The following is a 13,930-nucleotide window of genomic DNA, read 5'->3' as shown; positions in this document are numbered from 1 at the left end:
CAGGCACAAGGCTGGGGAAGGTTACAGAAACCTTTCTGCTGCTCTAAAAGTTCTAATGAGCACAGCTGCCTCCATCATCCATAAGTGGAAGATGCTTGGAACCACCAGGACTCTTCCTAGAGCTGGCCGGCCATCTAAGCTGAGTGATCTCGGGAGAAGGGCCTGACTCAGGGAGGTGATCAATAACCCGATAGTCACTCTGTCTGAGCTCCAGCATTCTTCTGTGGAGAGAGGAGAACCTTACAGAACCATCTGTGCAGCAATCCACCAATCAGGCCTGTATGGCCAGATGGAAGCCACTTCCCACCTGGATGTTGCCAAAGGGCATCTAAATGACTCTCAGACCATAAGAAACTTAACTCTCTGGTCTGATGAGACTCAAATTGAACTCTTTGGAGTGAATGCCAGGTGTTAAGTTTTGGAGAAAAGCAGGCAGCGCTCATCACCAGGCTAACAGCATCCCTACAGTGAAGCATGTTGGTGGCAGCATCATGCTGTGGCGGTGTTTTTCAGCAGCAGGAACTGGAAGACTAGTCAGGATAGAGGGAAAGATGAATGCAGCAATGTACAGAGACATCCTGAATCAAAACCTGCATCAGAGTGTTCTTGATCTTAGACTAGGCCGACGGTTCATCTTCCAGCAGGACAGTGACCCAAAGCACAACGCCAAAGTATCAATGGAGTGGTTTCAGAACAACTCGGTAAATGTCCTTGAGTGGCCCAGCCAGAGCCCAGACCTAAATCCTATTGAACACCTCTGGAGAGATCTGAAAATGGCTGTACACCGTCACTTCCCATCAAACCTGATAGAGCTTGAGAGGTACTGCAAAGAGGAACTGGCAACAATTCCCAAAGACAGGTGTGCCAAGCTTGTGGCATCATATTCAAAAAGACTTGAGGCTGTATTTGCTGCCAAAGGAGCATTAACAAAGTATTGAGTGAAGGCTGTGAATACTAATGTGCATGTGATTTTACAGCTTTTTTATAGCTAATAAATTTGCAACAATTTCAAAAACTCTTCTTTCACATTGTCATTATGTGAATAAAGTAAAGAGCTATGAATACTTACCGGACGCACTGTAATCTAAATTGGCTGTAGTGTATGAGTGGGTGTGTGTGTGTGTGCGTGTGTGTGAATGCGAGACAGTTTGGGTGTTTTCCAGTACTGGGTTTCGGCTGGAAGGGCATCCGCTGCATAAAACATATGCCAGAATAGTTGGTGGTTCATTCCACTGTGGCGACCTCTGATAAATAAGGGACTAAGTTGAAGGAAAACGAATGAATGAATGAATTAATAATCTATTTGTGTCGCGACAACATGAAGGAGTTGTGTGGAACCCAGCTCAAGCTGAAGTGATTCTTTTATTCTCCTCTACAGATCAGGAAGCTCCGCAGGCGACGGGTAAAAGCCATCAGGACGTGCGCACTTACGTCCGCCACATCAGCGTGATCGATAACCAGCGCAGTCTATCACAGCTGTCCCACCGTCTAGAGCCCCGGCGGACATGAAAACCCCACAGCTTCACCTCCACCTCAGCCAGAAGATAAGCTAGAGCAACACAGCAGCCAAACACAAGGGCTTTTCCCCCCCGCGCCGGCTTGTCTCAAAGTGTGGCTTCGTCTCGGTGTGCGGATCTGCAGGCTTTCTCATATTCTGCCACGAAAGACGAAGAAGACGATGCTGATTCGAGATGCTGCTTCTCTTTATTTACAGGTTTCTGAACAGTTTGACACCATACACTAATATTGGCATCCTTGGTAAATAAGAGGAAAGAATGATTTGGAAAATGTTGTTTTATGTTTAATGATCTTTTCAACGCAGGCTCATTCTGAAAACGTAATCCCATGGACATTTCTGGAGACCGCGAAATACGTCCCGGGAGGTACCTATTTTTGCAGTTTTTGTTTTTTTGAATCCACGAGAGGCCGCTGTGTGCGCTTTTTCACATCTCAAATGTCTCTCGCGAGTGCCCTTCACACCCACGCTATTATCGCGTAAACCCACCAGAGGGCGCTGTCGTACGACCATCTGTGTGACTGACTGAATGATTTACTGAGCGACCCACCCTCCTCCTTCCCTAAACCCAACCAATTTTGCCAATTGACCTGCCCACCCATTTACTTCCCTAAACCCAACCAACAATTTACAAAAGCCGTCCAGAAAAAGAAAAGCCCTCTTCTGATTTTTATCACTTTTTCGGATTTTATCGCTGGCTTGGGTTTCCTCCGGGGGCTTAAGTATCCCCCACAGCCCGAAGACATGCACTAGAGGTGAATTGAATAATCTAAATTGGCTCTATGTGTGTGAATGTGAGTGTGTATGGGGTTTCCCAGTACTGGGTTGCAGCCGGAAGGGCATCCGCTGTGTAAAACATATGATTCATAAGTTGGCGGTTCATTCCGCTGTGGCAATGAGGGACTCAGCCGAAGGAAAATGAATGAATGCATGCACAGAGCTAAAGACACTTAATGAGAGTTGTTATCAGTAGCATGCACAAACTCGTAATCATATTCATGGCATGTCATCGTGATTATGGAGGTGTCATGAACACCCCCTTCAACTAAAGTCTTAGCATGAAGCCCCTACCCTCTTTTAAAAGCAAACATTTGATTTTTTTGGTTTTATTTTGAACAAAAGATCAATGAAGCTTTCTTTGCTCCTGTTTACCAAGGCTGCTAGTATTAACAGAGGACACTGCGTGTTGTGTGTTTGTTTTTTTTTATTAGAGTTTGGAATCATGAGCTTGAAAGTGAAGTTTTTTCCTGTCTGAGTTTTATGAGACCTCTTTTCATACTTTGAAGGAGATTAAGAGCGTATTAGCTGTACTGCTGGACACAGTTTGGGGTCAGATGAGTTAAAAAGGAATGTTTTAAATTATTAAATGGATCAAAAATGAGTATTTAATAAAGTATAACTGTCTATTGATCAAAGAATGCCAAATGTGTCACCGTTCCAACAAAAATCTACACAAAAATGTAAGAAACACTACGTTTTTTGTTTTATTTTTGGAAATAGGCTCATTTTACAGCTCACCTGGTGTTAAACAAATTGTTGAAATTTACCATTTTTTGTCTGGCAGGAGCATTTTTAGCGTAGCTTAGCATAGATCATTGAATCGGATTAGACCATTAGCATCTGAAAATTTTCCAAAAAGAGTTTTTATGATTGGCGAAGCAGTGGCGCAGTAGGTAGTGCTGTTGCCTCACAGCAAGAAGGTCGCTGGTTCGAGTCTCGGCTCAGTTGGCGTTTCTGTGTGGAGTTTGCATGTTCTCCCTGCGTTCGCGGGGGTTTCCTCCTGGTGCTCCGGTTTCCCCCACAGTCTAAAGACATGCGGTACAGGTGAATTGGGTAGGCTAAATTGTCCGTAGTGTATGAGTGTATGTGGATGTTTCCCAGAGATGGGTTGTGGCTGGTAGGGCATTCAAATGTGGTAAAACACAACTGTTTAACTCTAGTGAAGCTGTAAAATTTGGCTTTTTTTTTCTTAAGATGTAGTATTCCTTTAATCTTTTCTCAAATAAATGTTCTGTATGTCAGAATGATTTCTGAAGACTCATGAATAATTCATTGCTAAAATTCAGTATTGATATTAATAATATATATAGTCACAATTGTAGAGTTAAGCAAATGATTTTTACCACTTTTCAATTAATTCAGACAATTTTCAGTTTTGGCGAAAGCACTTTTAGCTTAGCTTAGCATAATTCATTGAATCGGATTAGACCATTAGCGTCTGAAAATTTTCAAAAAAGAATTTAGATGATCCTCCTATTTAAAGCTTTACTCTTGTGTAGTATTGCACCTGAAAATAGTGCCCAGCTGGGTAACTAAATAACAGCACTTCATAATATCATTGCGCTTCTATAGCCAATGGTATGGCTGCAAAGTTCTTGATTACTACGACAGAAAGAGAGTATAGTTCCTAGTCACATCAACCTAGAAAACTTTAAACTTTTCGGCTAGTCTTAGTACACGATGTTACCATAGTAGAGTCAAGCTTCAAATGGGAAAATAATTCTTTTTTTTTTTAGAGAGAGATGCTAATGGTCTAATTTGATTCAATGGCTTGTGCTAAGCTAATCTAAAATTGCTCTTGCCGGTTGTGAAAATTTGCTGAATAGATTCAAAGTGGTAAAACTCAACAGTTTAACTCTAGTGGAGCTGTAAAATGAAGTATTCCTTTAATCTTTTTTCAAACAAATGTTCAGAATAATTTTTGAAAACTCATGAATAATTCATTGCTGATAATTCAGTATTAATATATTAATAGTATAAAATTTTAGTTATAGCAAGAGCACTTTTAGCTTAGCTTAGCATAAATCATTCAATCAGATTAGACCATTAGCATCTCGCTCAAAAGTTTATATAATTTTCTTATTTATATATTTGATTAAAAAAAAATTGTCCTTGGTGTGAATAAAAGATTTTAAAATGGAACAGGCCTCAAACTTTTGAAGGGTAATGTGTCATCATTATTTATGAATTTGTTTTGTTGAAAGATGTTTTATGTAAATGTTGTGCAAGTTTTTTTGGGCTGGATGTAAGTCATGTTGAGATATTTATATCAATGTAAGCATGAAGTAATATTGATCATGTGAGCACATTTCAAGAGCCTGTTGGTGGCTTGTCTGCAAACTTTATACCTCTGTGTGGAATATGTAAATAAAATGGTCATAATATGGATATTTAATGACATGTCGAGGGATTTTTTTCAGTCAGAACTTCACATTTTTAATTTGTTGACTGATTTTAGTACTTAAAGACAACATGAAATTATAAATAAACCACGATGTTTTTTACATTTAATTTTTTATATTAACTTTATAATAGTGATCATACTTCTGTGAGGTTTATGTAAATAAAATGGTCATAATATGGATATTTAAAAACACGTCAAGGGCTTTTTTAATTATTATTATTATTTTATTATTTTTTTTTTTACAATTTTTATAGTCAATTTTAATTTATTGATTGATTTTAGTACTTATTAATAACTTTATGAAATTATAATAAAGCACTATAATTATTTAGAAAATACATATTAATAAAATATACATTTGTTATTACTTTTATTATTATTATTATTATTATTATAAATATTATTATTATTATTAAAGTATTTATAATATTCAGCTTATGTTGTTTTAAATATATAATATGAAAACTTAAATTAACTACCATATTAATCATAATTAAATATAAATTTTCTATTTATTATACGTTTTTAAACATTAATTATTATTCATATTTGTAGGTGATGTTTCTGTTTTAATATATTCTATTAATAAAAAGTAATATTTAGCAGTATTAATAACAAATATGTTTACATAAATGCATGTTTATTATTATTATTACTATATAATTGATCATAATCATAATATTTCTGTTGATTATTATTAATATTATTATGACTATAGTATTACTATTATCATTACATTTGTATTCTTAAAATAAAAAATTGTTTATAATTAAAATAAATATGCAATATAATTTAATAAAATATTATATAACAAATCAATATGCATCTTAATATTCTTTTTTAATGTAACTGTATTTCCATGTTAGCTGTTGCTGTTAAATACATATTAATAAAATAAAATTGGTTTATTTTTAAAAAAAGGATTGAAATAATAATCATGAACAGGCTACTATTTGAATAAAGTGTTAAATACATGTAAATATATATAATATCAACATTGTATTTATATCACATTAATAAGATCTTAATATTCTAGTAATATAACTGTATTTACATGATAGCTGTTATAATTAAATACACATTAATGAAATAAAAATGGTTTATTTTTTAAAATAATAGTATTGAAACAATCATATAAACAGGCTAATATTCCAATAAAGCATACTTTATTTATGAATTGTATATCGTAAATGTTAATATATAATATATTTGTTGATGTATTGATGTAATGTATTGATATTGCATTAATATAATACTACTAATAATGAATGAGCAATAATGTACACACTCAATGTAAACATTCTTAGATTGGTGTGTCAGTTCACGTGCTGTCCTTCGGATGTCGCTGTTTCCGCCCTGCTGCGTCACCGCTGCGCTGTTCTGATCAGGAAGAAGTTTTTTCCCCACACGTGAACGCGGAGCTGACACCGGACACTGCCAAAACATCCCACAGAATTGACTTTCAACTTCAGGACCTGCTGTGAATCTCTACCGGGAACACCGACAGTAGAAAACAGCTCACCGGGTACGTGTGCGAGTGTGAAAGTGTGCGTATGTGTGTGTTTGTGTCATTATGCTACACATGTAATAAACACACGTCCGTGCGGTGCTGAAGCGCTGCCTATGGATCTGTCAGGACTTGTTCCCGGATAATCAGATTACAAAGACATCAATTATGAGAAAATAGTTTATAAAATTATCTTAATATTGACAAATAACTGCGGAGAAGTGTTAAAACTAACTTAAAATCAAAACATCTTTATTTGAAGGTGGCGTAGTTACGGTGTAACTCTTCATTTAACGACTGAGTAACGTAAATGTTAATTAATTACATTTAGCCTACTTACCATATGGTTGGGGTAAGAAGTTTAGGGTTGGTTACATGTAATTATGCATAATTCACTGTATATACTATAGTATATCTGCAGCAACGTCGGCCAAATTAAAGTGTAATTTAAATTTTGTCAGTTTTCATGTTGAATAATTTCATTTTAACGTGACCTTGTTATCATATAAGCAATATAATTATAGTTAGTTATGATAATTACACGCATTCTAAACCTAACACCAACTAAACATACACCTTAAAATGAAGTGTAAGTTAATGTATCTGTTACAGAAAGTACTATGGATAATGGACTGTGACGCTGTCATATGATACTTTGGTCTCCAGAGTCATGTTACTTAAAAATGATTTTGTAAAACTCTGTAATTATTATGTAATAGTGCTGAGCGATATGACAAAAATCTCACATCACGATATTTAAGTAATCAAATTTACAATGGTATAAATCACGGTATAGTACATTTCTGAAAATTCAATTAAATAATAGCTCGAATAATCAAAACCTTCAGTTGTTGCTGTTTTTTTAATAGTGCACCAAAAAGTATTAAAATGTAAGTGAATTATAACAGAGCTAAATTTTTCATAATCGTTGAACTATTATATTTATTATGTATTAATGATCATACTAAAATATACAGGTAATATATATTTTCTCTGAGCTTATTAAATAATAAAAGAACAAGCATTTAAACTGAAAACCTCGGCATAAATTCTGTTTCTGTTTGGCTGTTGTCATTTTCCTCTTTCGTCTATTAATTTCAGCTCTAGATCCATGGATTTTGCATACTGTTATCGAAATAGCGATAATTTCCCAATATGCTGTGCGGCCCTATAGAAACAATAGACTTTTTATTTTATCTATAGCATATATAGTCATATTGCACAGCCCTATAATGTAATTATGCATTTATTATACCCAAGAAGAAAGGTGTTTCGTTGTGATTTATTTATTTTTTTTTAGAAAAACTGAACAATAGTGCACAATACTGAGAAAATATGCGATATTGTTGTTGATTGTTGCGATAACGATATTTCTTACAACATAACAAACTTAAAATAAATGCTAACTTATTAGAAATTAAATTTTTTTGTACTATTTATGTAACGATCATGCTAAAATTTACATAGATATAATAGATTTTTTTTTACATTTTTCGGAGCTAATTAAATGAAATGAAACATTTAGACTGAAAGCCTCGGCAAAATTCTGACTCTGATTAGCGATTGTTATTTTTCTATGTCGTCTATTTGTTTCAGCTTTAGGTCCATAGATACTGCATTAAATTTTTCTGATATCTTGTGTGGCCCTATAGAAACTAAAGACTTTTTATTTTGTCCATACTATATGTTGCACAGCCCTATAATGTAATAATGCAGTTATTATATTTAGGAAGTGTTGTTATTTGTTAGAAAGCCAGCAGCTAGTATTGTGTGGGTAAACTGCGGTAATGCAGAGTGTGTGTATTGTACTGAGAGTGTGTGAACACGCTCTGATGAATGAGAAACATCCCAGTTATTCTGCTATAGTTTTACTTTCTGTTCCCGTTCAGAGAACATGTGTTGAGTTCTGAAAATAACAACGCTGCTCTCTTCCTATTGGTTCATAAATCAATCAGGAAATACACTTTTTTTTCCATATCAGGGCTCAACTATAAGGACTGCCCGGTGGCCTGGGGCCAGTGTGAAAGACGCTAAGGACAGTAGACAGGATTGTTACTGGCCCCTATCGGCCTGTTACGATTAGCACGTTATTTTTTCCATAACTTGGTAACAACCAGTAAACATCAAACTATAAGGCACTAAAAGAAGAAACTAAAAGAAAACGTCTGTTTCTAAAGACTTGGAAGTAGACAATTACATGGAAAAAGCAAAAAAAAAAAAAGTTGCAAGCTGTTTTTATTAAAATTATTTAGAATTGCAATAAAACACCAGCTCATTATAATAATAATAATAATAATAATAATAATTCCTTACATTTATATAGCTTTTTCTGGGCACTCAAAGCGCTTTACATAGTGGGGGGATCTCCTCATCCACCACCAGTGTGCAGCATCCACCTGGATGACGCGACGGCAGCCATTTTGCGCCAGACCGCACACCACACACCAGCTGATTGGTGGAGAGGAGACAGTGATGCAGCCAATTGAATATGGGGATGTTTAGGTGGCCATGATGGATGAAGGCCAGTGGGCAGATTTGGCCAGGATGTCGGGGTTAAACCCCTACTCTTTTCGAAGGACATCCTGGGATTTTTAACGACTACAGAGAGTCGGGACCTCGGTTTAACGTCTCATCCGAAAGACGGGTTATGTTATACGTTTATTAACATTTTTAAAATGTTTAAATTCTAGATTCACAGACATTATTTAAAATATGTGGCTAAGAAATTGCTAATAACTTTTTTTTGTGTGTGTGGCAGTGAAAATTTTTGCAGGGCAAATAAAAATCTCAACCACTGGCCCGATCGGCTCTGTAGAAAAAATCTTTAGCGTTAAACCCTGCAAATGACTTCATTGTATTTTACACTGTATAGATGTTGAGCTCCACACAGTTGATTTGTGTTGTTGCAACATGAAGGAATGAAGTTAAGTTATTAGTTTTACAAATTTAAGTGGATTGAACATAAAACAATTGCAACCCAGGCTCATTGTGGAATTGTAGCCGCGCGGACGTTTCTGGAGACCACAAAATACGTCCCGGGAGGTACGTATTTGTGCAGTTTTTGTTTTCGTAAAGGCTGCTGTGTGTGCTTTTTCGCGTCTCGAACGCCTCTTGGAAGCATGCGCCGTTCGCGCCCATGCTGTTCTCATGTGTCAAAAAAACAAAATGCGGCCATACATACCTCAGGCCACGTAAATCTCGGTCTCCAGAAACGTCTGCGGGGCTACGTTTTCAGAATGAACCTGGGTTGAACAATTAAGTTGTCCCAGGGAAATCTCTATAGTTGTGTTGTTTCGGTTCATTTTAAACCAACCCAAGCTCATTCTGGAAACGTAGCCCCGCGGACATTTCTGGAGACCGTGATTTACGTGGCCGGAGGTACGTAAGGCCGCGTTTAGTTTTTTTCGAGCGAACACTGCGCGGCGTTGTGGCGCCGCTCCGCCCCTCCTCTTCGCAATCGCAGGCCGACGGCTCGCCTCCCGAGTGGAGGGCTTTCCCGATGCAACCAGTTTGTCCGCTTAGCTCACAGCGTTGCGTCGGCGGAGCGGAGGCCCCGGAGGAGGAGCCGGCCGCGGGGACGACGACCGGGATCGAGTCTGGGGAACAGCGGTTCCGGAAATCAGGTGAGACAAAAAACGGAATCCGAAAAATAAGGGCGAGAACGCGGCGGGATCCGAAAACGCGGTCGAAATCGAAGACGAGGGCTTTTGCTTTTTTTTTTTTCTGGACGGCTTTTGCGAACCGTCGCTCGGGTTTAGGGAAGGAAGAGGAAGAGGAGGGCGGCCGATCCGGCCGAGAAGCGAAAAAGCAGGCACAGCAGGCCTCTCGCGAATCTGCGAAAACAAAAACCGCTCGAATACGTAAATCGCTGTCCGCAGAAACGTCCGCGGGGCTACGTTTCCACAATGAGCCTGGGTTGTTTTAAACATGTAGTTTGAACAAACAGCAAATGTCATGCTTTTGAATGCTTAAACATTCCCTTAAATGCATTTTTCTCTAATAATCATTTGGAAAAACAGGTCACAAAGACTTCTTTACATTTATATTTATATATATTCTTAATATTTTTTGCACCACTTTGTGACTTTTGTTATAAATTTGTTAACCTTAAAGGGAGAGCTCACCCAAAACTGAAAATCCTTTCATCATTGACTGTTAGGGAGTTTTCCTGAAAGCTCCATGGGGTGTAAAGGAAAAAGGTGGAGACTGTAGAAGCATTGAAGTTCAGATGGATTTTTACAGCGAGACTAAGTACAAGGGCTTTAACACTCACAAACACTGCTTTGTTTTTGGTCTGAAGTGAGACAGGAGCCGGGTAACAGTAATTATATTGTTGGATTGCAGACAAATTGCTCTGTGAGATATTTGCGGTTAATAAGTGTGAGATGATCATCTGTATTTTAGAAGTGATCCTCTGTGTGTTCTGACCTGAGTGAACCCGAGGAGAATTGACTTTATAGATCTGCTAAAAACCACCAAACAGACGCTGATTTGGAAAAGTTGGTGAAATAATGTGTGAAAATACATGTATGTTAACTCTGTTATTTTAACGTGATCGATAGATTTGTCGTCAGTTTTTCTCTTTATCTGAACACATTTAACTCTGTCATAACTACAATATTTACACTCCTACATAAAATTTAAAACCTCCTTAGCATATGTGACTGTAGGGCTGCACTAGGGCTGGACGATATGGCAAAAATTTATATCACAATATATTTCTTAATTTCGGTCGATATAATATCATTCCGATATCGATATGGACAAAATAAAAAGCCAGGAAAAGAACGCACACAATAGATGTCTGTACCTACAAATGTCTGCAAACTGAATTTGCAAAATAATACCTCCAGGCTCTTATAGCTGTTTTTTTTATTATTAAAAAAAGTACAAAAAAAAAATAATGTTCACTTTTTATTTGTATTTAGCCTATACAAACAGATGAGTATATTCATAGTTCTGGTTGCTTTTCATCTTGAACGTCCTTTTAAGGGTTATATCTGTCTATTTATATTTGTGTGTGTAATTGCCTAATTAAAATAAAAAGTTTAACACAAAATAGTTCTTCTATATTTTATATAGTCTATTTATATATTTCTATTTTTGAAAGTACATACGTTATTTAGGAGGCCACTATGTCATTATTTATTTTCGCTGCTCACTGTGCGTAAAACCATAATCACCAATCAATGAGAGTGATTGTAAATGTAAGAAAGCTGATTAGACAAAATTGACTACCTTTATCTTTCGGCTTTTGCTCATCTTGTACTTTGCCGCAAAAGCTGCATGGTGGGTTTTGCCATTGGTTCCCGACCACTGTTCTATCTGGAGAAACAGATTTGATGTGTTCCTGATGCTACTCGGCACCACTCTCCCGCACATTTTGCAGAGCATCTAAACTAAGTTTATCGGAACTTTAAAAACCGAACCACTTCCAAACTACTGCATTAGTTTTTCCTCTCTCATCAACTAAGTCGTCTGCATTCTTACTAGTGGAAGCTTGTTCATACACATCTGTATTTAGGGCACTCATTTTGTACCTAAAACTTTCTGCGACGGAGCGAATTGCTAAGCGCTGGCAGCAGCGGGCCTGTGATGTACGTCATCACGCAAGTGACATGATCACGCTCTTCACGGCTGAGCTCTGAAAGTCATTCAGTGACAAATGATACAATGTATAAGATCTTATATATATATATATATTAGGGATGTAACAATATTATAAATACCGTCATACCGCAATAGTAATTTTTTTCAATATTACCGTAGGCGCATGACTCAATAAAACTATATTGCTGAGAAAAGTTTGCTTAGGCGAATGAAGCGAACGGGAGGGAGCGGGAACTACAATTCCCATCAGCCTAGGCGTGGCCATCATCCTTTGCTGTCTGTTGTCACTACAGATCCAGTAATGTGGAAATGGAGTCTGTTGTTAGTAGCGGGGAAGAAAAAGAGCTGGAAATGATCGAACCTAAAGCGGGTTTTAAATCGGATGTGTGGAAGCATTTCGGTTTCTTTCTAAAAAGATACGAAAAAGGAGAAAAGGTGACAGACAAAGAAAAAAACAGTATGCAGGCACTGCCAGACTGTGGTGAAATATAAGTCGGGGAATACGACTAAAAACAGTCATGGGGACTGCAGAACACAGCACACTGTTCAGATTGATGCAGACATTGACTTGTACCGCAAAGAGACCTCTATCTCACTCATAGCTTGTCCTCTCAAGTGGTGGAAAGACAATGCACAACGTTACCCACTGCTGTCAACCTTGGCTAAATCAAATCTCTCTGTCCCAGAAACCTCAGTCCCAAATGAGAGGGGTTTATTTCAGTTGCAGGGGACATGCCCAGAGATCCCAGCTTTTACCAGATTATTGTTATATGATCATTTTCCTTAAAACCCATCTCTATCTGAGAGAGTGAGTGATTAAATGTTGAATGTGATGAGTTTTCAACAATACTAAATTAAAACTTATTTTTTTTTATATGGTTTAATAGTTTTTTGTTATTAAAATTTAAAGATTTAAGTTCATGTTTCAAAACGTACAGATAGATGGCTGATTTGTATGTCATTGATATGTTCAGTGTTAAGGTAAATAAACACTTTTGGCACTTTTTTCGAGTCTTTTCATTAGTTTTGTTTTTCCTGTAAATTATTCAATAAATACCGTACCGTGCCTTTCATACCGAGGTATTACCGTACCGTGAAATTCTGATACAGTTACATCCCTAATATATATATATATATATATATATATATGCAAATGTATATAAAAAAATACCGGAAATGGGTTTAAAAATCATATCACAGTTATTGAAAAAAAATCTATCGCGATATATATTGATATAAAATTATTGTCCAGCCCTAGGCTGCATGATAAGAGTAAAAATGGTTATGATTTTTTTGCTCAAAATGTTAATAAACGATTAATATTGACGATTATTCCTTTGTGTTTATAGGGATGCAACGATTAACTGATTTCACTACTGACCGTGGTTTAATTCATCACAATTAATTAATCGTAAAGGCTTTTCAACACCGCGTTTCTGCACTGAACAAAACTACTGCAACTAATCAAAGTTATACCAACTGTGCGCTAGTTTAAAGTTCTGAGCTTGTGTGCAAGGCTAATATGCACCCACATTGGATTAAAGGCTGATTTTAACTATGGCTGAGGCTATCAAAAAGGGCTGTTCACATATTCCATCTTTTGTAAGTGAAATTCCCTTTTAGGTGAGCACTAAAACAATCAAACACACTTCCTCCTCAAGGAGGTTTATCGTGGTGTGATCTGTACTATGGTATGTGCTGTCTGCTGATCAGCGAGTGTGGATCCTCCTCAGAGTCATGTGCTGTGATTACAGAGATGAGGAATTCCCTGTTAAACATTGACAAGAGGAAACTGATGCATCATCACTGCAAGTCATGATCAAATGTCTGACTTTATGGCTTTTGCTCATTTAAATATGATGCAATTCTTCACCCAGTTATCGTCTTAAAGGGACAGTTCCTCATTTAGTCTCATCAAATATCCTGCAGACACTTTCTGGAGCCAAAGAATTATATATAAGCACACAGTGTTAACACAAGGAGTATACAGTGCATCTGGAAAGTATTAATGGCGCTTTACTTTTCCAACATTTGTTTATGTTTCAGCCTTATTTGGAAATGGATTAAATTCATTTGTTTCCTCAACAATCTACACACAACCCCCCATAATGAC

At 36.8% G+C, this 13,930-nt stretch overlaps 2 protein-coding genes across 6 annotated transcripts in view; both read left to right on the top strand.

Moving 5' to 3' along the window:
- The window catches only part of rapgef4a (Rap guanine nucleotide exchange factor 4a), an 88,146-nt gene extending 83,455 nt beyond the window's left edge, over window positions 1-4,691 (top strand). For all 5 annotated transcript variants that reach the window (XM_068223530.2, XM_021478818.3, XM_073912441.1 and 2 more), the window contains one exon: window positions 1,379-4,691. In XM_068223530.2, the coding sequence (XP_068079631.1) occupies window positions 1,379-1,509 (131 nt within the window). In that variant the 3' untranslated portion in view covers window positions 1,510-4,691. The remainder of the gene's footprint in view (window positions 1-1,378) is intronic.
- A 1,398-nt stretch (window positions 4,692-6,089) lies between these two features.
- map3k20a (mitogen-activated protein kinase kinase kinase 20a) overlaps window positions 6,090-13,930 on the top strand; it is a 49,359-nt gene continuing 41,518 nt past the window's right edge. Inside the window, exon 1 of the mRNA NM_001327940.1 lies at window positions 6,090-6,225. The gene's annotated coding sequence lies outside the window, so the exon portion shown is untranslated. The remainder of the gene's footprint in view (window positions 6,226-13,930) is intronic.

Source organism: Danio rerio, chromosome 9 (assembly GCF_049306965.1).
Source record: "Danio rerio strain Tuebingen ecotype United States chromosome 9, GRCz12tu, whole genome shotgun sequence".
Taxonomy (NCBI): domain Eukaryota; kingdom Metazoa; phylum Chordata; class Actinopteri; order Cypriniformes; family Danionidae; genus Danio; species Danio rerio.
The sequence above is the reverse complement of the archived record's forward strand: the minus strand, read 5'-3'. Positions and strand labels throughout refer to the sequence as shown.